Source organism: Pleurodeles waltl, chromosome 9 (genome assembly GCF_031143425.1).
Source record: "Pleurodeles waltl isolate 20211129_DDA chromosome 9, aPleWal1.hap1.20221129, whole genome shotgun sequence".
NCBI lineage: Eukaryota > Metazoa > Chordata > Amphibia > Caudata > Salamandridae > Pleurodeles > Pleurodeles waltl.
The window spans coordinates 700,190,947-700,213,601 of NC_090448.1; the positions used below are offsets into that span (position 1 = coordinate 700,190,947).

Genomic DNA, 22,655 nt, shown 5'->3' on the forward strand with positions numbered 1-22,655 from the left:
ATCGTAAAGTACCATCAACAACAGCAGGGAGAAGTACCAATACTTACCTACATCTGTGGGAAGCAACAGGACTCAAAGAGCCTAGCATGTAACCTTTTGGACTGGAGAGAGATGTATTGATCTGGAAAATGCAGACTAGTGGCTCAAATTGCAAACTCTAATTAAGTGGTTGTGGCGTGGGCATGTCATACTATGGACACAGTTAAATCATTTTATTGTGTGTGTAATTGCTAATCAGCTTAGTGCATGTAGTGAATTGCCTGTGTAGTTGTCTAGACTTTGTGATTGATACAAGATTGGCTCTTAGTAAAAGATACACCAGAGTGTCATCCACCTCCTGATAGTGACTGCTCATTTACCATGCTTTACTTGACACTCCAATATTGTCATTTTCTTTTTGCATTCCAAAAGCCTTCTCTTATACAAGGAACTTTTGTGGCGCCCCTTCTCTGCATTCAGCTCGCTCTGCTCCCAAGACAGACAATGCCAGAAGAATGCAGATGCACTATTCATTAGTACACAGTAATATTTTTCTTTTGTTATAGATATTTTTTTAACTGTGTGAATCATCCTTCTTTTATATTTTCGCAACCTAGGTAACGAATAGCTAACTTGGGAGTTTGGGCTCTTCTAAAGAAAATTATTGTTTGGATTTGGTAACTAAACTGTCATCCTCCTTCCACAACAGATGTAATATGCACTGTTCATGGATTTTATGAATGTTGTGTTTTTCAGTCTCTCAGCTTTCACTAATTCCCTCCACCCATCCATTCATTAAACCCCTAATCTTCTTCCGCCAAGCTGTGCGATTTGTTGTGCTTTTTTCCAATATCACCAAATCTCACACTTGGGGAGTGGAAGTGGGGTGAATGTGGTTACAGCTATGCCAATTACCACACCTCCTACGTCCTACCCAGGCACGAAGGGAAATCAAAGTGCAGAGAATACACTTCAAAAATGGTTGTGTAAGGAGAGGTACTGTGCAATTAGTTTTTTTTCAACAGTCTATGCCTCGTGAATTTGACTGAAGACACTTGCTCCTGAGTCCAGACACTTGAGGGCTTCATTATGTTTATTTTAATAAATAAATCAACACTATGTTGCTAGATGTTGTTTCATCATGATGGTCTCAGTCACGGATTTTACACTCATTCCGTGTTTTCTTTTAATCTAGTTGCCTATGATGCAGAGTGGGAGTCCTTCAGGTGGGTCACCACCATCATTCTGAATAAGAAGAAACGTGTTTTTCCTATGATAGCTTCTCTTTAGCTATTGGTCATTAGCACACAACTCACAAGTCACCTCTTCTCACTGAAAGAGTATGAACTACGGAGAAGGATCAGGAGGCACACAAACAAGCAGAGCAATCCAATAAAAGCTACCAGTGGAAAATTTCACCTCGGCTCCCTATCTCAAAAACACATTAGCGAGTTTTATCTTACAGGGCGCTGCTCCCATTTTAACAGTTAACAGACATCAAGTCAGACAATTATCTTGGTCCATAATTCTAAGGTGTGTGTCAGTGTCACTAGGTCGTGCTATGTAACTCCCAAGAAACAACAGACTGTAATATTCAGTCAATCAATCAATAACTTTTTGTGATTATTCACTGATAATCATAAAAGCACAATGTAAAAACCAGAGTAAGAAACTGCTATGCAGTACAAGACATAGTGCACGGTTAATTACATTAAAAGAGATTTGAAAAAACATGGATGTTAAGGTCCAAAGTACAGAACAACATCCATGTGTGACCTAATTTAAACAAAACATTAAACGATCATAGATTTACGTGCCTGTAACTGTAATATTCTTGAACAGACCTTTTCTATTTTTGAGTTAACCATACTTTGTGTGACCTGTTACCTGTTTCATAATGGAGTCAACATGCTTTGTGTTATGGTATCATTTTCCACAAGTAACTCTCTTGTATTGTGCATGGTATATCCATTGTGTATCCTTATCTTCCACAAGAGTAGCTACATTTTATATATTGACTTTTGTTTTCCGTAGCTTAGTCACACAAATTCCATTTTCTACAGACATCAGTTGGTCTTAGTGTGTGGGACAAATTGCTTAGCTCTATTTTTTGTTAACCAGAACCAGTCATCGCTGGTGCTGCAACAAAATACACAATATATATTAATATGTTAAATTTCACATCTCCGTCATCCTCCACCTGCCCAGATACAAAGATCTCTGCCAAGAAGACTGTGCTTTTCTGTCACGCAGTTTCCTGCATTTTTTACGCAATAACAGATACCCTGCTCAATGGATGACACCTATGTTTAATTATATGTTGAAGAAATGCTGCTGCTAGGAAAAATAGGTAATTTTGAATCATATGCGTTATAACCCTTTGGGATACGCATTTGACTTGGGAGTGCATCACCTTTCTCTGATATTGGACAGGAGAGGCTACGGTTAATAATTTTCACAATAGTGGTGCGGTAGATCACAACTGGATTGTTCCTATATTATATTCATATTTATATACAAATAAAAAAAATATGAAGCCACTCGAATTCGAAAAAAGAAAATGCTGTTTAACACGTGCCCATTTTCTCACGCCTCATTCTAACCCTCCTTAGGCTGTCCAAATATGAAAGGGTGCAATCAATAAATCAAAAAATGTTTATTCGATTATTAAAAGAATGACCATGAAAAAGAACAATACAATACAGAATAAGTTCATAAAATTCAGATTGTAAGCAATATAGCAATATCTAGTAAGTTCAAACCACCATAATATTAAATATAAAAAACACACCATGGGAGACACTTCCAATAGAAAAAATCACGGTAAATACAGAGCTTGAAATACAAGTCATGGGGTAAGCAGAAGTTAAACACCTGTTGCATTACACCATTGCATTTTTCAGAAAGCCCCCCACGGAATGGCACGCAGATAGATCAGATAACACACGAAGGAAACAAAGTGCAGGTTTACTTTCCTAAAAACTATGGTCCTGATTTAGAACTCGGCAGACAGGTCCCCTCCGCCTAAATCTAAATCACATTAACTTCAATGGGTTTCAGAGTAACCCTTAATAAATATCTACGTCGAAAAGGCACATACAATTTACTAAAAACATCGATATGGGCCAGCATCTGCAGTGAGATTTCATCAAAAGAGCAGACCAGTATAAGGTTAGGATCGTACTTCCATAGTGGAAGAAAAGGTTACCTCAAATGGAACCTGCACAAAATCTAGTTAGAAGTGACCTTTCCCAAATGTTTTTTTTCTTTACCGAGGATAAATAGTGCTCAGTCCCCCCAATGTTTTGAGGACTGAGTAATCTCTCAAATATGGTTTTCCATTTCCCTGCTCACTCTGGCTTCAGATGCGGACATCATAAAAGCCTTAGAAAAAATACATTTGTGAAAAAAATAAATTAATACTTGAATGGTGTTAAGCTGTCACAGTGGAGAGTGGCATTTCTCCCAAACACACAAAAGTCGCTGTTTCCAGGAAACCTGAGATTCCAAATCATACTGTTGTTAACTCACCTTCTCTCTACCTCGTCAATTGAGTCTGGCAAAGTGATATTTAGTGTCTCTGGCAAGAGAAAGACAAAAAGTCCAAAGAGCATTGGGACCACTCCGAAAATAACTGTAGGCAGGAACGAGACAATGTCCTTAACCATCAGGGCCATGGGGGCCACCACCGCCCCAAGTCTCATCATCATGTTGGTGAAACCAACTCCACTCTGCCTGAGGATCAGAAAATCAATAATTATTAGTAAATTAAATTAATACTATGTATCGTACCATAACATGGTATTGCAGGATCACACATAATACACATATAGCATTTTAACTACCTCCAGAATCACTTCCCTGCCATCTTTCATTCGTGTTCCACAGCAAAAGAGAAATGCTCTCCAGACTATCTGAACTCTCACTGAGCCAGACTGTGATGTGCATCTTTAGTGCCATATTTGTGGCCAAAAGGACAGCAGACTCAACTAGATTCAAGTTATTCATTGTGCACTTCATTGTAACAGTACTGGATATTTTGTCTACAGATAACGAAATAGCATGTGTTTTATCTTGTGATTGCAAGTACTGAATTCCTTGGTATCAGCTTGCAGATTTTTTGTAGTTTGTTTCAGTTTGTTTTTCTTTCAGGTACAGCTAACCTTTTCCCAGTCCATTATTTATCCTTTCATCCTGCCTTTCCAGCATTACAATTTTTGTGGCCATGCTACAACTCAGCAAGTCATGTAACCCCTACATTATTACACTTATAATTTCACCACATATATTCCCTACCTCTCCAGGTCACTCCCTGCCATCTTTTAATGGTGTGCCAGATCAAAAGAGAACCGCTTCTCTGTCCACCTGATCCTGCATTGGCATCAGCCCTGATTTGAGGAGCATCTTCAATAACAATTTTGTGGTGAAAAACCTCTGAACTGACTCTATTATGTTCAAATTGCCCTGTGTGATATTTGGTGTAATATCGACGATTATGATCAAACCATGTCGGCTTTATCTTGTGACTGTCATGCATACCAACATTAAAAACAGGAAAGAAAGAGATTGCAGGAAAATAATCTGGAAGATGTATTTCACCTATTGACCTGTATTGAAGTTGGGGCATTTTTAGGTGAGAGAAAGCTAAACTAAAGCAAATTTTAGCTTTAAAAATCAGAAGTCTTCCTAAACATTAGTATGTATGGATTGCATATAGTGACAAATAGATGTATGGTATTTTTCAGCATTAGCCTGCTGTTGGTATGGTTTGTGTCATGTTTCCTTTTTTTGCCTGTAAAGACCAATTTCCCAGTCTATAGTTCATTCTTCGTATCCCACAAGCCCATAATCACAGTGATCATCAAAACCACGTTGGGCACCCAGGTCATGTGACCCTGACATTGCCACACTAGCACTTGGGCTGCTAATAGTGACAATGTTGCATCAGACCGCCTTAACCCATATGCTCAGAGCATCCAGGTGAACGGTTGAGAGGTCAAGAGTCCTTTACCTGTTTGATCTACCAGGGTGTGGACTCTTGCCTGAGTAGTACCTCCCCCTCTATTTCTTCACCCTCATGAGCCTTCTCTGGAGCTAATCCATGGATCCAATACCATGGGGTTAAGTTTCCTCCTTAGGTTGTCCCATCACTGATTTTGGACTAAGCCAACAGACCCATTACCACCTTAGAGTAGACCATTGCCACTTCAGAAGCTCACCTTAGACCTATTACAGTCCTGTTTATTGAATTTCCAGGCTTAGAATATACAGCTGATGGCCTGAATCCATACACCTACTACTGTGGTGAATACTGACATCCCTTAATTGGCCAATCAGCATGTCAAACATGCCTGGGCTACTCTCATACATCCTCTATAGCAGTATATATTGATTTCCTACATTAACTCATCACTGCCTATGTGCTGACCCCACAGATTATGGATTTCCTACCTTTTCTGTAACAAGAGGTACTTTTGATTCATGAAAATAGTTACAAACCACTTCTGGCTTTGACAGTTGTGGCAGTAATAAACATATCAAATACAATTACAAAAATGACCACACCTTGTGAATTACTAGCAGTTACTGCCAGATGTATGTCACAATATTGAGTTCCAAACTTTTGGCATGGCAAAATACCATATCTAGATAGAATATCACAAAAAGATACAGTCTGTGAGTGTGTGTATACATTTACTACTCTTAACTCCACATTTACATACCTTGAAAATACATTTATCTTCAAGATAAATAGAAGTGGAGTTAAGAATGTAAATAAAAATAACCTTACCTATAAATACATACCTCCATGATATTGTTCTAGTTGTTTATTCTGGGTATAATACTTTAGACAGATTACATTCAAATGTCACCATAATGCATAAGACTGGGCTACTAACATCAGTGTTATGAAAACTGTACTTATATAAAATGTCTCAACATGAGTAATGAAATAACAGCCTCAGCAGAAAGTGGCCACTGGTACAAAGAAAATATTAACCGCTATAAATCTCCACAACTTTGTTTGAACTATCATTCAGAGAACAACTTTGAATATGTTTTGATGAGTTTAATCATTTTGTTTTCAATTATCAGTATATACATTTCTCAAAATACATGTTTTCTATCAACTATGCTCTTTCCATATTTTGTTAACACAATCAATGAAAATGTTTTTTCTGAAAAACAAAATATTTGGTCTCCAAAATTAGTTTCCATGAATGGTCCCCAAATACCAGCTTGTGATTTCTCTAGTACAAATGAGTAACATTGACATATTCTGCTTGATCTGCCCTTAAATTACCATCACATGCCAGGTATGCCCTCCATAATACAAAAAAATACCTGCTTTATGCCAGAGATCCCACAATTATGACATGGCCATAATTGCACCATGGCTGCATACCATAATGCTAAAACCCACCACATCAGGCCAGTCATGGGCATCATTATTCCAAAGATGGCCACGGTTGTGTGATAGATGGTCACATTTAGGACAAGGCTATTCACAAAATGGCAAGGATAGCAGTCATTATGCCATGATTAGTCCAATGATGACTAACATATGTCATGATTTACCACTATTATTCTTGAGCCAACATTATGTCAGCAATAGTCATAATTGTTCCGGAGATGAACCTCCTCCATTGGGGACAACATATACATTTAGTATTTCCTGCCACTAGGAATGGCTTTCATGGTGAATCTCAAAGAGGGACACAACACCAATCACATATAGAACTCATGCAATGTAGCACACAAATGTGAACATAAGCACAGAAAAATGTTTAAATAATTACTCATCTACACATGCACACACTACTCCACCATCTGAAATAAACAAGGCCTTTACCTGTCTCCACTCAGCACTTTAAGAAGGCACTTCCAGGATACTGTTGAGCTACCAGTAGCTCCTGAGCTACCCAATGGAGACTGCTGCCATAGCCCCTTTTTGTGTTGTTTATTCACATACTTGATCTGGTAGTTTGTGCTTCAGTGTGGACCCCATAGGCCAATCACCACAGTGTCTTTTGATACCTTTAGGTTGGGACATCAATGCTTTTGGCTCACTGCATAGGTCCACTACAGTGAATTTGTTTGCTTTCCTTGTTTGCCTCATCCTGGCTCCTGAGTTGACTCTATAGACCCACTATTGTTCTGTCTGATATTGTGCTTCATAGGTTGAGCCATTTCATTCAGAGATGGCCCACAGTCTCAGCTTGTAGTGTATGATTACTTGTAGGGTAACAATCTCACTGTAAACCCAACACATTGATATTTCTGACTTGCTCAGTTTTACATTCATAGACCCACCAATAAGGTGTCTGACTCCATACTTTACTAAAGAAACAATTCAGCATAAGGTCTGCTCACCCAGAGCAAGTCAGTACATTGCAATAAGTCAATACCCTGCAACTCAAAACTAAAACTCCAATTAAACCTAACAACTTGTGTGATTTCAGGGAACTGAGCTGTTTAAGTTTCAGTACTAACTACATAATGAAAATGGACAAATCCTAAGTAAATGTATGTATGAAACCAGGTAGCTAGGGCTCTGCTGATCCAGAGTGAAAGATGTTAATAAACAAATCTTAAACTGATTGACACAGGATTTTAAATGGCACTGGTAGCTGGTGTTCTGCTTGCCCAGAATTAAGCATAAACATGCATTGGAAAACCTTACCCTTCAAAGGAGCTATAGTCAGCTTAACCTAATGAGCTGCAAAGACACTCGAAATTGATCCTCGGGTTCAAATACTTGAACAGCCAATTCTGCACCAGACAGGCAAATAAACATACCATAAACAGAATGATTTTTATACCGGAGCTTCTTTTCTTCAACACCTGCTAAGCCATGTCAGAAACCAGAGAAAGGTTTGGCTTAACATGCAGGTATACACATCTATCTTCCTGGGAGATCATTCTCTCCTGGACTTTTGTTGCATCACTTTAGCCACCATTGTCTTCTCACACCATCCCCACATTACCTTATTGTGCCTCTTTTCCATCATGCTTTTTTCTGACAAACCCCCCCCCCCTCTTTCAACCACTCATCAACTACAACGTCCAATCACTATCTTTCTTATACCTTTTTGTGCCCCACTTATTAATTGCATCCCTATCCTGCATACCTCCTTCCCTTTTCTGGGGAACTATCCTCACCGTTCTAAGCTGTCAGACATCCTGCCATCTCCCTTATCCCAAAGTCTACATCTTTACCACCATTTCTTCTACACTCGTTCACATTTCCGGACACCATGACCATGCAGTCTTACATTTATTGTAAATGTAAGACTGCATGGTCATGGTGTCTGGTTTTCTTTTTCTGGATTGAGAAATTTCTTTAAACTGAGATTGTTGGGCTCCTGGAACCTGCACCGGACCGCTTAAGAATCCGCCTCGATACTTTACCAGGACAGTGTATGTATGTTTGGATATATATATATATATATATATATACATATATATATATATATATATTTAAAACAAAGTGTCCGCTTTGTACAATACCTTCACAAAAACAAATAAATCTGCAGCCCTCGCATGGGGCTCGTCCGCTTTGTACAATACCTTCACAAAAACAAATAAATCTGCAGCCTCGCATGGGGCCCATCTGGAAGATCACAAGAGTTATCTGAAAAACCAGCAGCACAGGATATTGAGAGCTCATTATGTTTCGAAGCCATAGTAATTCTACCATTTTCTCCACACTCGTTCATATTTGCGGGGGACTACCCATGCATTGAACATAATTTCTTCAAGTTTACCACACCAGTCCATACCCCTGGTCCATTCCTCCACTGCAGGGTCTATGGAAGCTCTCCAATGATGAACAATGTCTCGCTTAGCAATCAGCATCCCAAGGGCTATCAGTGTCCTATCGCCACGGGCCCACCCACATCATCAAGAATGCCCAGCAGCGCTACCCACGGGCTTGCCTCAAGCTGTATGCCCGTAATGTTCTATAGGGTAGAGGTGATGGTGGCCTAATAGGTCTGTATAACTGGGCACTGCCAAACAATATGGATGAAGTCACCCATTGGGTCTTTGTACCCAAGACATGCAGACGAGCCAATGATGCCTGCACACCACATCCTGCTAGGTGATAAATACGCTTAGTGTAGGTATTTTAACTGCATGAGGCGAAGTGTGGCAGAGAGTGCAAAAGTATGAGGGGTCAATGTAGGAGGCTGGCCTGGCTTGTAGTGGGTACCAGAGGTACTTACACCTTGTGCCAGGTCCAGTTATCCCTTATTAGTGTAGAAGAGGTGTTTCTAGCAGCTTAGGCTGATAGAAGGTAGCTATGGCAAAGCAGCTTAGGCTGAACTAGGAGACATGTAAAGCTCCTACTATACCACTGGTGTCATATGCACAATATCATAAGAAAACACAATACACAGAAGTACTAAAAATAAAGGTACTTTATTTTTATGACAATACGCCAAAAGTATCTCAGTGAGTACCCTCAGTATGAGGATAAGATATATACACAAGATATATGTACACAAACCAAAATTCCGCAGGTAATAGCAAGAAAAGTAATGCAAGCAGAGTAAAGTTACAATAGATTGCAATAGGAGCACATAGGTATAGGGGCAACACAAACCATATACTCCAAAAGTGGAATGCGAACCACGAATGGACCCCAAACCTGTGTGAGCTTGTAGAGGGTCACTGGGACTGTAAGAAAACAGTCAGGGTTAGAAAAATAGCCCACCCCAAGACCCTGAAAGGTAGGTGTAAAGTGCACCTACTACCCCCAGAGAGCACAGAAGTCGTGATAGGGGGATTCTGCAGGAAGAACAAACACCAGCAATGGAACAATAGTGGATTTCCGGACCTGAGTACCTGTAAGACAAGGGGACCAATTCCAATAGTTGCGACAGTGTTGAGAGTGGGCAGGAGCCCAGGAAATGCCAGCTGAGGGTGCAAGGAAGCTGCCACCTGTTGGAAGAAGCTTGGAGTTCTGCAAGAAAGAAGAGAGCTAGGAACTTCTCCTTTGGAGGATGGATGTCCCACGTCGCGATGAAGCTTGCAGAGGTGTTCCCACGCAAAAAGAACTCAAACAAGCCTTGCTAGCTGCAAGGGTCGCTATAGAGGTTTGTGGGTGCTGCTGTGGCCTAGGAGGGACCAGGATGTCACCACTTGGAGGAGGAGACAGAGGGGGCACCCAGCAAGTCAGGGAGTCCTCACAGAAGCAGGCAGCACTCGCAGAAGTACCTGACCAGGCACTTGGAAGAAGGGTGAGTCTACGTGAAGTCACAAAAGGGAGTCCCACGACGCCGGAGGACAACTCAGAAGGTTGTGCACTGCAGGTTAGAGTGTCGGGGACCCAGGCTTGGCTGTGCACAAAGGAAATCCTGGAAGAGTGCACAGGAGCCGGAGCAGCTGAAAATCATGCGGTACCCAGCAATGCAGTCTAGCGTGGGGAGGCAAGGACTTACCTCCACCAAACTTGGACTGTAGAGTCACTGGACTGTGGGAGTCACTTGGACAGAGTTGCTGAGTTCCAGGGACCACACTCGTCGTGCTGAGAGGGGACCCAGAGGACCGGTGATGCAGTCTTTTGGTGCCTGCTGTTGCAGGGGGAAGATTCCGTCGACCCACGGGAGATTTCTTCACAGCTCCTGGTGCAGAGAGGAGGCAGGCTACCCCCAGAGCATGCACCACCTGGAAACAGTCGAGAAAGCCGGCAGGATGAAGCGATACAAGGTTGCCAGTAGTTGTCTTGCTACTTAGTTGCGGTTTTGCAGGCGTCCTGAGCAGTCAGTGGTCGATCCTTTGGCAGAAGGTGAATAGGGAGATGCAGAGGAACTCTGATGAGCTCTTGCATTCGTTATCTGAAGAATTCCACAAAGCAGAGACCCTAAATAGCCAGAAAAGGAGGTTTGGCTACCAAGGAAGGAGGATTGGCTACCAAAAGAGGTAAGAGCCTATCAGAAGGAGCCTCTGACGTCACCTGCTGGCACTGGCCACTCAGAGCAGTCCAGTGTGCCACAAACACCTCTGTTTCCAAGATGGCAGAGGTCTGGGACACACTGGAGGAGCTCTGGGCACCTCCCCTGGGAGGTGCAGGTCAGGGGAGTGGTCACTCCCCTTTCCTTTGTCCAGTTTCGTGCCAGAGCAGGGCTGGGGGATCCCTGAACCGGTGTAGACTGGCTTATGGGGAGATGGGCACCATCTGTGCCCATCAAAGCATTTCCAGAGGCTGGGGGAGGCTACTCCTCCCCAGCCCTCACACCTATTTCCAAAGGGAGAGGGTGTTACACCCTCTCTCAGAGGAAGTCCTTTGTTCTGCCTTCCTGGGCCAGGGCTGCCTGGACCCCAGGAGGGCAGAATCCTGTCTGAGGGGTTGGCAGCAGCAGCAGCTGCAATGGAGACCACGAAAGGCAGTTTGGCAGTACCCGGGTTCTGTGCTAGAGACCCGGGGGATCATGGAATTGTCCTCCCAATGCCAGAATGGCATTGGGGTGACTATGTTCGGAGTTACCATTGTGACGCTGTACATAGGTAGTGACCTATGTACAGTGCACGCGTGTAATGGTGTCCCCGCACTCACAAAGTCCGGGGACTTTGCCCTGAATGATGTGGGGGCACCTTGGCTAGTGCCAGGGTGCCCACACACTAAGTAACTTTGCACCCAACCTTCACCAGGTGAAGGTTAGACATATAGGTGACTTATAAGTTACTTAAGTGCAGTGGTAAATGGCTGTGAAATAACGTGGACGTTATTTCACTAAGGCTGCAATGGCAGGCCTGTGTAAGAATTGTCAGAGCTCCCTATGGGTGGCAAAAGAAATGCTGCAGCCAATAGGGATCTCCTGGAACCCCAATACCCTGGGTACCTCAGTACCATATACTAGGGAATTATATGGGTGTACCAGTATGCCAATGTGAATTGGTAAATTTAGTCACTAGCCTGTTAGTGACAAATTTGGAAAGCAGAGAGAGCATAACCACTGAGGTTCTGGTTAGCAGAGCCTGAGTGAGACAGTTAGGCATCACACAGGGAACACATACAGGGCACATACTTATGAGCACTCGGACCCTGCCTGGCAGGGTCCCAGGGACACATAGACTAAAACAAAATATATACAGTGAAATATGGGGGTAACATGCCAGGCAAGATGGTACTTTCCTACAGCCGTACAGGCATTTCTCCAGTCTGCCTCGTCCAACTCCCCCAACTGGGTCTCCCACTTTGTCCTCAGGGCATCCAAGGACACAGGCAAGAGTATGCCCAGAGATTTATATATTTATGAGACCCCACCTTTAGCCAAGGGGCCCATAAGAATTTCATTTTCAAGGGGGCTGTATTCTAGAATGTCAGCTAGCTGACTATGATAGAGTTGTAGTGTGTGTTGTAGTTGCAAGTAACAATACAACTGTGAGGTTAGCTTTTGGAATTCTAGTTGAAGTTCTTGAAAGGATTTTATGTGGTTCCCATCCCAGATGTCACCTATGTGTGATATGCCTATGAAGTCCCAGCCCCTGAACCCATCTAGTGAGGATATCTGTGAAAGCCAGGTCCCCTTCTATGATGGAGTTTCTTTTCATTAGTGTTTGTTTCTTTTTTATCAATCGGAGAGTTGCTTTCAATGCTCTAAATGCCATTTGGGTTACCACCGGGAGTTGAGATAGGATGGGGTCGCAATAAAGGTATGCAGGATATTCTCCAGGCCTAGAAAGGCCAGTTCGTCCCCAACATGTCGGGTTGTCCGATCCCCCATGTAGCCACTCGTTAACAGGAAGGAGTTGTGTTGGCCAATAATATACTGGTATATCAGCCCTCTCAAGGCCGCTGTCGTGCATTGTCTGGACACATTTCTCTGAAGTCACTCTAGGAGTGCCCCCTGACCATATGAAGTTGGAACTCATGGTCTTCATAAAATTAAACCATGATTTTGGAATGTGTGCAGGACTATCAAATTATGTTACTTCCTGCCATGTCATTAAGATCAAAGGGTGTACGATGCCACTTCTGCTACTCCTGGCATTTTGGTGAATTGACATTCATGCTTTCCCCTACCTTTGAATAATACTTCCTGCCTGATCACGTATTTCTCCACTCTCCTTTTGTTACCCACCTTCTAATATCTCACATTTGATTCCCTGACTTATTTCCCAACCTTCAATTCATCACAGAAACTTGGTGAGGTGATGATGGGCCACCAGTCCGTAACCAGTGCACTGTTGCTGCTCCTGGGTAGTCTTTAAAGAATATTTACTATGACCGAATTTCTCCTATGCATGCCTGTGGGTTACTTATTTCGTTTCTGGATGGACTCTCAATATCATTTACTACATATAACTGAATACAGTGCATGCCTGTGGGCTTCTGACTTGTTGTTTTGTGGATTATATAGAGCATCCCCACAACTTCCTTCATCAGGATCCTACCATAACCGTAAACGGCATTCTTACATCAATTCTGGCTCTCTTCTGGCTGGGTCCTATACAGGTTTGCTTAGTTAATCACTTAAATCATGTAAAGCATGTTTTTTAACAGTTGCATATAGCACAAAGTCGAAGTGAAGGTATTGGAGCACTTTACACGAGCACCAGTTATATTATACATGGTCACATTCATTTTTTAGGTTTTGCCTATAGCAAGCATGCTTTGTCAGAAAAAGCTATTTTCTAGAAAAAAGCTTAAAGGGGCTCAGAGCCCACCCTTTACTTACCATTGGTTGGGTCCCACGTAACTCTTCTTTCCTTGCTTCCTATTGGTTGGTGCCTCCTCCTCACCTCCGCCTTCAGTCTTTGTTCCTTCGTCCCTACGTGCAGCATTGACCAAGTACTGCTTCCTGTGGCCACTGTCCTCCCACTGGCCACAGGCCCCCTTAGGTACTCTTTTTTTGTTTACTTTTTATCACCCCGTCGATCTTTTTAATCCACTCACTCCAACGCCATTGTTTCCCACCTCCCTCCTTGTTGGGTTTTTTTCATCTTATTTTTAGAAGGATTATATAGTGCATACTGGACCCAAAGGTATTGGAGAGCTTTACATGGGCACAATTTACTTTACACAAGAACACATTCATTTTTATTTTTTAGGCACTGGGAGTTTATGTGATTTACACAGAATCTCAGGACGTTGTGCTGACACTCAGACTCAAACCTGGTTCCCCAGGTCCACAGGTGACATTTCTGGCTGTAACACCACATCCCTTTAAAAAAAACATCAACAAAGCCAAATAGCTCACACAGAGCTACTTAGCTTTGTTAATGTTTTTAAAAGATCTTGCACACCAGCATGTGCTGCTGTACAACCTGAAAAAATAAACAAAAATAGCTCTATCATACAGGCAGCATTGACCGCGCCATATCGCAGTTTCTTTATTTACTTTGTGTCACGTTGCACAGCAGCTGGCACTGATATGTAACATCTTAAAAAAATACTGACAATGACAATAGGTCTTGGGTAGATGAAACCAATTCTTGTTATTTTCTGGGGAATTGTGAGATTAAGGGGCATATTTATACTCCGTTTGCGCCGGATTTGCGTCATTTTTTTTTACGCAAATTCGACGCAAAACTAACTCCATATTTATACTCTGGCGTTAGACGCGTCTAGCGCCAAAGTCCATGGAGTTTGCGTCACATTTTAGCGTGGACACCTACTTTGCGTTAATGATATGCAAGGTAGGCGTTCCCGTCTAAAAAATTGACTCCAGGGCATGTGCGCCATATTTACACTCCCGGGCAAAAATCACGCCCGGGAGTGGGCGGGTCAAAAAAAATGACATCCAGCCGCTTTTGCGTCGTTTTTTAGCGCCTGGTCAGGACAGGCGTTAAGGGACCTGTGGGCTCGGAAGGAGCCCAGAGGTGCCCTCACATGCCCCCAGGGACCCCCCCTGTCACCCTTGCCCACCCCAGGTGGACGCCTAAGGATGGAGGGACCCATCCCAGGGAACAAAAGGTAAGTTCAGGTAAGTAATTTTTTTTTTTTTTTTGTGGCATAGGGGGGCCTGATTTGTGCCCCCCTACATGCCACTATGCCAAATGACCATGCCCAGGGGACAGAAGTCCCCTGGGCATGGCCATTGGGCAAGGGGGCATGACTCCTGTCTTTGCTAAGACAGGAGTCATTTCAATGGGGGTTGGGATTTAAAAAAAATGGCGCAAATCGGGTTGAGGTGAAAATTTTGCCTCAGCCTGACTTGCCCCATTTTTTGGCGCCCAAGCTCCATATTCCCCTACGCCGGCGCTGCCTGGTGTACGTCATTTTTTTTCACGCACACCAGGCAGCTCCGCCGGCTAATGCCGGCTAACGTCATTGAATAAATACGGCGCCCGCATGGTGCGTCAGAATGGCGTTAGCCGACGTTAGATTTTTTGACGCACAACTGCGTTGGTGCAGTTGTGCGTCGAAAAGTATAAATATGGCCCCAAGTGATTTGTGCAGTATTACAGGATGTTGAGCTGACACCGAGACTTGAACCTGGTTCCCTAGTTCCAAAGTTGACAGTTCTGGTCGTACCACCATATCCTCACCCCATCTTCTCTGTCTTTCACCCCTCTCCCATTTACTTCACAAACAGGCACTTAGACTTAAGACTAGGGGTGGGGGAACTTGTGGAATTTGACTCAGCGGTATTCCACCAAGTTACATAAAAACTAGGCGAGATTCGTCGGAGTTCCGCCCACAGGCAGAAGCAGGCATGCTGCGCTCCTCGGACTGTGATTTAGCGCCACTAGCATGTTGGATGATGATAAAAACAGCATGAATGGCACCACATGATGTGCCAGAGGGCGCCGCTACTCAAGTTGATTTTGCTGTCGCTCAAGTAGATTTTCTACTTGAGTGGAAGTCTTCTGCCAGCGAACTGTAGCAACCGCCCTCATTAGAAAAATCTCACAGCATTGTCCTCCTAACAACTGGAAATCGCGCTAAGGGACGCTAAATCTCACTCATGCTCACCAACTTACGCTTCTTGAGCCGCGTGTAAGAAAGAATTCCACCACACAGCGATTGGTGTAATTTGGCTGCTCCCCACATTGACCACAACGCAATTCGAGACTCTCAATCAAGCACTACGCTGTGGTGTCGCATGCTACCCACTTCCTAATACACTTTTGCACATCATCAGGGGCTTGAAGCACTTTTTGAATGAATTACAATTTAGTACAATGCTGACTGAGGTTCCCTGGGAGTGGAAAGGGATGTGTTTTGCCAATGAAGGGTCAAATTACTTTCAACTATGCTAAAAGCTAAAAGTAAATGGCAGTACTTTATTGAATGCCTGCAAGACTAACTCCAATACAAAAACATGAGTTCATCTGTACAAAAACATTCAACAGAAGAAGATATGCTTGAGCTAATCAAATGGCAATTTTGTGCTATATAAAACAATTACTTGATCGATAGTTAGAAACTATTAAGCTCTAGGTAAAGATTTAAACAAAAATAAATAGAATGCAATTGATTAGTGGTGGTTTAGAAGGCCTGAAAACATATTGCACTAGGATTCCCACTGATTCTGCATATGTGTTACATTTAGATTAATTTTATAAAAAGTAATCTAACGTGAACCTTTTGAAAATCAGAAAATAAATAGATTCTCTTGAATATACGATGGACACACCTGCCCTAAAAAAAGAAAACACACTTGAACATCTCGTTTGGATACAAACTCTTATCTTAATTCACATGTGCACCGTCAATTTATTTTTTACAAAAAGGTGATAATGGTAAATTCATACAGATAGGTCATGTCTACCTAAAATGAGGACGATGCCCAAAAGGAAAACTTATTCAAGTAATTGTGGAAGAAAATCACGCAGTGTGGTGCAGCATGACGAATTTCACCAGCGATTCCTGCCCAATGCCAAATTGAAGATGATCATCCGAAATGAATTCTGGAGGCTGCGCCAGGAGTAGAGAGAATGTGGCACAGTCTGCAGATGGTTTGAGCCCAGTGTCACAAAAAAAATACTACACCTAGAGCTGGAGAAAGGAAAGCACAGTGGTGGGCCTGGGGGCAATGATCCAGGCTGCTGGTGTTAGCACGTGTAGTGCTTGAAAACCTTCAGTGGCCTTGGTGCAGTACCGCTTGGAGGCCTGTACCCAAAGGACAAAAATACATTCGGCCCAGAGTGAGACTGAGGGCCACTCTTAGCACTGTCCATCGAAGGTGATTTGGAGGGGCAAGGGAGGTGGGACAAATTGAACAAGGGCCTGCTTAGGGTGACATCAAACTTTAAAGAACACCATTAACACATGTGATAAACTGATACACAATACATGAGAGCAAACTCTGGGCTTTCACTTGGAGGCCTGCTTCAAAGCATAGAAGATTACTTGCTTAGCTGCCAGCCAGGTGGGCCAGGGAGGTTTGACCCAGGGCCCATCCTGACTAGCTTGAGATCTTTGAAAATACTGGTAGCCTCTGGGCCCGCATTACTTGAAAAAGACTCTTACACATTGAAGGAGGTGATGTAGATGAGAAGAATGCCCTGTATGAGATGCCTGAGACACAGGGCTTGAAGCAGTTAAAAGCCAGCACAAATGTGTAGATCTGCTCACTGGATGCAGCCTAAGAAACATTCTCAGATCTCCTCCTATATATTTCTGGCCTAAAGCAACAAACAGCAGCCACTTAGAACATTATGTAGTGGGAGTTGGGGTGTCCCCCTCCCAGGCTTTAAGTTTCAGGAATGGCGGTCAGCAAGGCAAGGCTGTTGGTCAGCCTACAGGCATTTGGTTGGGAGCCCAGAAAAGAGCTTAAGAAGGATATTGACAGCAGCCTGCAAAAGCTTTGGTCTACTCTGGGCATGAAAATTGATGATTTCCAGAAAGACATGGACACAATAGGCAGCAGAATATTAAATATTGAAGGCAAGATGAAGACCAAAGAGCCTTAAAAACAGCTCCAGATAGCTTTCTGAATAATGTGGAGGACTGCCTTAAAGCTTTCCTCTTGCACAATGAAGATTTGGAAAACATTTTCAACAGAGACAGGTTGCATGTTTGAGGTCTGGAGAAGGGAGCCTAAGGGACAGTCCTGCCCACATTTATGGTCGGCCTGTTTTCATCAATGCTGAGAGGTAGTCACTGTGAAATTTGACTTGACAGAATGCATCAGATGGGGTGATGGAGACCACAGTAGAATCAAAGGCCAAGAGACAAGCTGGCAAAGTTACTTTATTTTACCAAGAAGGGGGTATGCAGAGGCTTTATGATGGATGAATGATGTCCACATTTAGGGGACCACATATGACACCTCAGACATCTTGTATGCAATTTCACAGAGAAGAGCCATGTTCAGGCTATTCACCATAAAGCTTAGAGATCGTCTTTCACTATGGCGGCAACTCTCAACATGGTAGCAATATTGCTGAGGCGACGAGGGTTATAGGTCTAAATTAAGTAAGTTTAACCCCAACCGGCGCCAACTACTGTTTTTGTCTTTCTAATGATAATTAGAAAGACAAAAACTGTATTTGGCGCCGGCTGGGGTTAAACGTACTGTTTTGTGCATACGGGCCCTGAAGACTATACATTTCAGCAGTTAGCTGAAGTCTTTGGCAATGGGAACGATAACCTGTGCTGATGCTGAAAACACGTATATACTGTATATTATTTGCCATGTGGGTCACCAACCCACTAATTTAATTAAACTCAACTCCTGGTGGAAACTGAACTCTGCTCATTTCAAATGTGTGCCGTGACTGTAGCATTATAAACCAACACTTGTGGCCTCTCTCTCTTCATGCTGCAACTGTAAGAAAAGGTCAGGGGAGAGAGCCTTCCTTCACCCCCTGTAGGAAAGCACCATCTTCCCTGGCATGTTACCCCCATTTTCACTGTATGTATGTTTGTTTTTGCCTATGTGTCACTGGGATCCTGTTAGTCAGGATCTCAGTGCTCATAAAGTATGCCCTGTATGTGTTCCCTGTGTGGTGCCTAACTGTATCACTGAGGCTCTGCTAACCAGAACCTCAGTGTTTATGCTCTCTCTGCTTTTAAAATTGTCACTGGAGGCTAGTGACTAATTTTACCAATTCTCATTGGCACACTGGAACACCCTTGTATTTGGCCCCTAGGTAGCCAGGGTATTGGGGTTTCAGGAGATCCCTATGGGCTGCAGCATTTATTTTGCCACCCACAGGGAGCTCAGGCAATTCTTACACAGACTGCCACTGCAACCTGAGTGAAATAACGTCCACGCCATTTTACACTACACTTAAGTAACTTATAAGTCACCTATATGTCTAACCCCCACTTGGTGAAGGTTAGGTGCAAAGTTACTTAGTGTGTGGGCACCCTGGCACTAGCCAAGGTGCCCCCACATTGTTCAGGGCAAATTTCCCGGACTTTGTGAGTGCGGGGACACCATTACCCACGTGCACTACATATAGGTCAATACCTATATGTAGCGTCACAATGGTAACTCCGAACATGGCCATGTAACATGTCTAGGATCATGGAATTGTCCCCCCAATACCATTCCAGTATTGGGGGGACAATTCCATGCATTCCCGGGTCTCCAGCATAGAGCCTGGGTACTGCCAAACTAACTTTCCGGGGTCTCCACTGCAGCTACCGCTTCTGCCAACCCCTCAGACAGGTTTCTGCCCCCCTGTGGCCTGGGCAGCTGGGTCCCAGGAAGGCAGAACAAAGGATTTCCTCTGAGAGAGGGTGTTACACCCTCTACCTTTGGAAATAGGTGTGAAGGGCCTAGGAGGAGTAGCTTCTCCTGGCCTCTGGAAATGCTTTGAAGGGCACAGATGGTGCCCTCCTTGCATAAGCCAGTCTACACCGGTTCAGGGATCCCCCCAGCCCTGCTCTGGTGCGAAACTGCACAAAGGAAAGGGGAGTGACCACTCCCCTGACCAGCACCTCTCAGGGGAGGTGCCCAGAGCTCCTCCATTGTGTCCCAGACCTCTGCCATCTTGGATGCAGAGGTGTGAGGGCACAATGGACAGCTCTGAGTGGCCAGTGCCAGCAAGTGATGTCAGAGACCCCTCCTGATAGGTGCTTACCTTTCTCTGTAGCCAATCCTCCTCTGAGGGCTATTTAGGGTCTCTCCTGTGGGCATCTCACCAGATAACAAATACAAGAGCTCACCAGAGTTCCTCTGCACTTCCCTCTTCGACTTCTGCCAAGGATCGACCGCTAACTGCTCCAGGACGCCTGCATAACCACAACAAAGTAGCAAGAAGACTACCAGCAACATTGTAGCACCTCATCCTGTCAGCTTTCTTGATTGTTTCCTGGTGGTGCATGCTCTAAGGGCTGTCTGCCTTCACCCTGCACTGGAAGTCAAGAAGAAATCTCCTGTGGGTCGACAGAATATTCCCCCTGCTAACGCAGGCACTAAACTTCTGCATCACCAGTCCTCTGGGTCCCCTCTCATCCTGACGCAGGAAAACAGGAGCTGGGTCCAAGTGTCTTCGACAGTCCAGTGGCCCTTCTGTCCAAATTTGGTGGAGGTAAGTCCTTGCCTCCCCACGCCAGACAGTAATCCTGTGTACTGCGTGAACTGCAGCTGCTCGGGCTTCTGTGCACTTTTGCAAGACTTCCTTTGTGCACAGCCTAACCCAGGTCCCCAGCACTCCATCCTGCATTGCCCAACTCGCTGAGTTGGACTCTGACGTCGTGGGACCCTCTTTTGTTGTTCTGAGTCGACCACTGCTTCAGATCTTCTAAGTGCCTGTTCAGGTACTTCTGTGGGTGCTGCCTGCTTCTGCATAGGCTCTCTGTGTTGCTGAGCGCCCCCTCTGTCTCCTCCTCCAAGGGGCGACCTTCTGGTCCTTCCTGGGCCCTAGCAGCACCCAAAATCCTCAACGCGACTCTTGCAGCTAGCAAGGCTTGTTTGCGGTCTTTCTGCGTGGAAACAACTCTGCATCCTCCAGCACGTCGTGGGACATCTTCTGACCAAAAGAGAAGTTCGTGGCACCTTCCGTTGTTGCACAATCTTTGGCTTCTTCCACCCGGAGGCAGCCCTTTTGCACCTTCATCCAGGGTTTAGTGGGCTCCTGCCCCCCCTGGACACTTGCGTGACTCTTGGACTTGGTTCCCTTCCTTTACAGGTCCTCAAGTCCAGGAATCCGTCTTCAGTGTTTTGCAGTCAGTTGTTGTCCTTGCAGAATCCCCTATCTCGACTTTACTGTCTTTCTGGGGTAGAAGGGTAACTTTACTCCTACTTTTCAGGGTCTTGGGGTGGGGTATCTTGGACACCCTTAGTGTTTTCTTACACTCCCAGCGACCCTCTACACACTACACTAGGCCTGGAGTCCATTCGTGGTTCGCATTCCACTTTTGGAGTATATGGTTTGTGTTGCCCCTAGGCCTATTTCTCCCTATTGCATTCTATTGTGTTCTACATTGTTTGCACTACTTTTCTAACTGTTACTTACCTGATTCTGGTTTGTGTGTGTATATATTGTGTGTATATTACTTACCTCCTAAGGGAGTATATTCTCTGAGATACTTTTGGCATATTGTCACTAAAATAAAGTACCTTTATTTTTAGTAACTCTGAGTATTGTGTTTTCTTATGATATAGTGCTATATGATATAAGTGGTATAGTAGGAGCTTTGCATGTCTCCTAGTTCAGCCTAAGCTGCTCTGCTATCAGCATAAGCTGCTAGAACACCTCTATTCTACTAATAAGGGATAACTGGACCTGGCACAAGGTGTAAGTACCACAAGGTATCCACTATAAGGCAGGCCAGTCTCCTACACCCCGTGCTGCCTCACTTCATGAGAACATTGCTCCAGAGGCCCCTAGTGACAACACCGCTGAGTCTCTTTGAGCCAATACTGATGCTGCCCCTGCTGTTGCAGCAGAAGCAGGATTGGCTTGTGCAGGGAACCTCACCTCTCATTACTTAGACTGGGGGCTGTGGCTTTGAATCACCCTGGCTCACTAATGCGGCGTTGGAGACACTGAGAGACTAGGCTTAGCGCGCATGTCGGGGTGGCGGAGAAAGGCAGCAGTCCAACCCGACATGAACATTGTGGCCCAGGTGCTGGCTATCATTACTGAGTACTTGACTGGCAGAGTCAATATTGCTAACCCAAACCCCTCAGGCCCTCACTGGCTTGAGGACCCATCCCAGGTCCTCAACCCTGTATGTATGCTGCTACATACATGGTTGATGGAGACACTGAATTTGTTTGTTCACTGGTAGGGAATGGCACCTTTCGGAAAGCTTGTGGGAGACTGGTTGTAACTGCCACTTGATGCTGCCACAGTGGCTACCCTTGCACTTCTGCTTGTGGCCAGGTTGGGTGGGGGGCTTGTAGGAGGATTGCCTGGTTTTTAGTGGGTACCTAAGGTACTTACACCTTATACGAGGTCCAGTTATCCCTTATTAGTGAAATGTAGGCAGTGTCTAGTAGCCAGGCTGTCTAGAAGTAGCTGTAGCAGAGTAGCTTAGGCTGAACTAGGAGACATACAAAGCTCCTGCAATACCACTATGGTTACACAGAACCTATACACAATAAAAGACAATACTTAGTGTTACCAAAAATAAAGGTACTTTATTTTAGAGGCACAAGGCCAAAAATATCTTAGAGGCAATACTATTTCTGGAGGTATTGTACACAATATATACACTAGTAACCAAAATCAGGTAAGTAAACAGTCACAGAATAGTACAAAAATTAGAAAATACAATAGATTGCAATGGGCCTAGGGGCAACACAAACCATATACTGAAA

The 22,655-nt window shown here is 44.0% G+C and overlaps 1 protein-coding gene across 1 annotated transcript in view; it reads right to left on the reverse strand.

Moving 5' to 3' along the window:
* Positions 1-22,655, reverse strand: part of LOC138259732 (solute carrier family 22 member 6-like) — a 457,910-nt gene that overhangs the window by 89,258 nt on the left and 345,997 nt on the right. Inside the window, exon 4 of the mRNA XM_069207625.1 lies at positions 3,511-3,714. Within this exon, the coding sequence (XP_069063726.1) occupies positions 3,511-3,714 (204 nt within the window). The remainder of the gene's footprint in view (positions 1-3,510; positions 3,715-22,655) is intronic.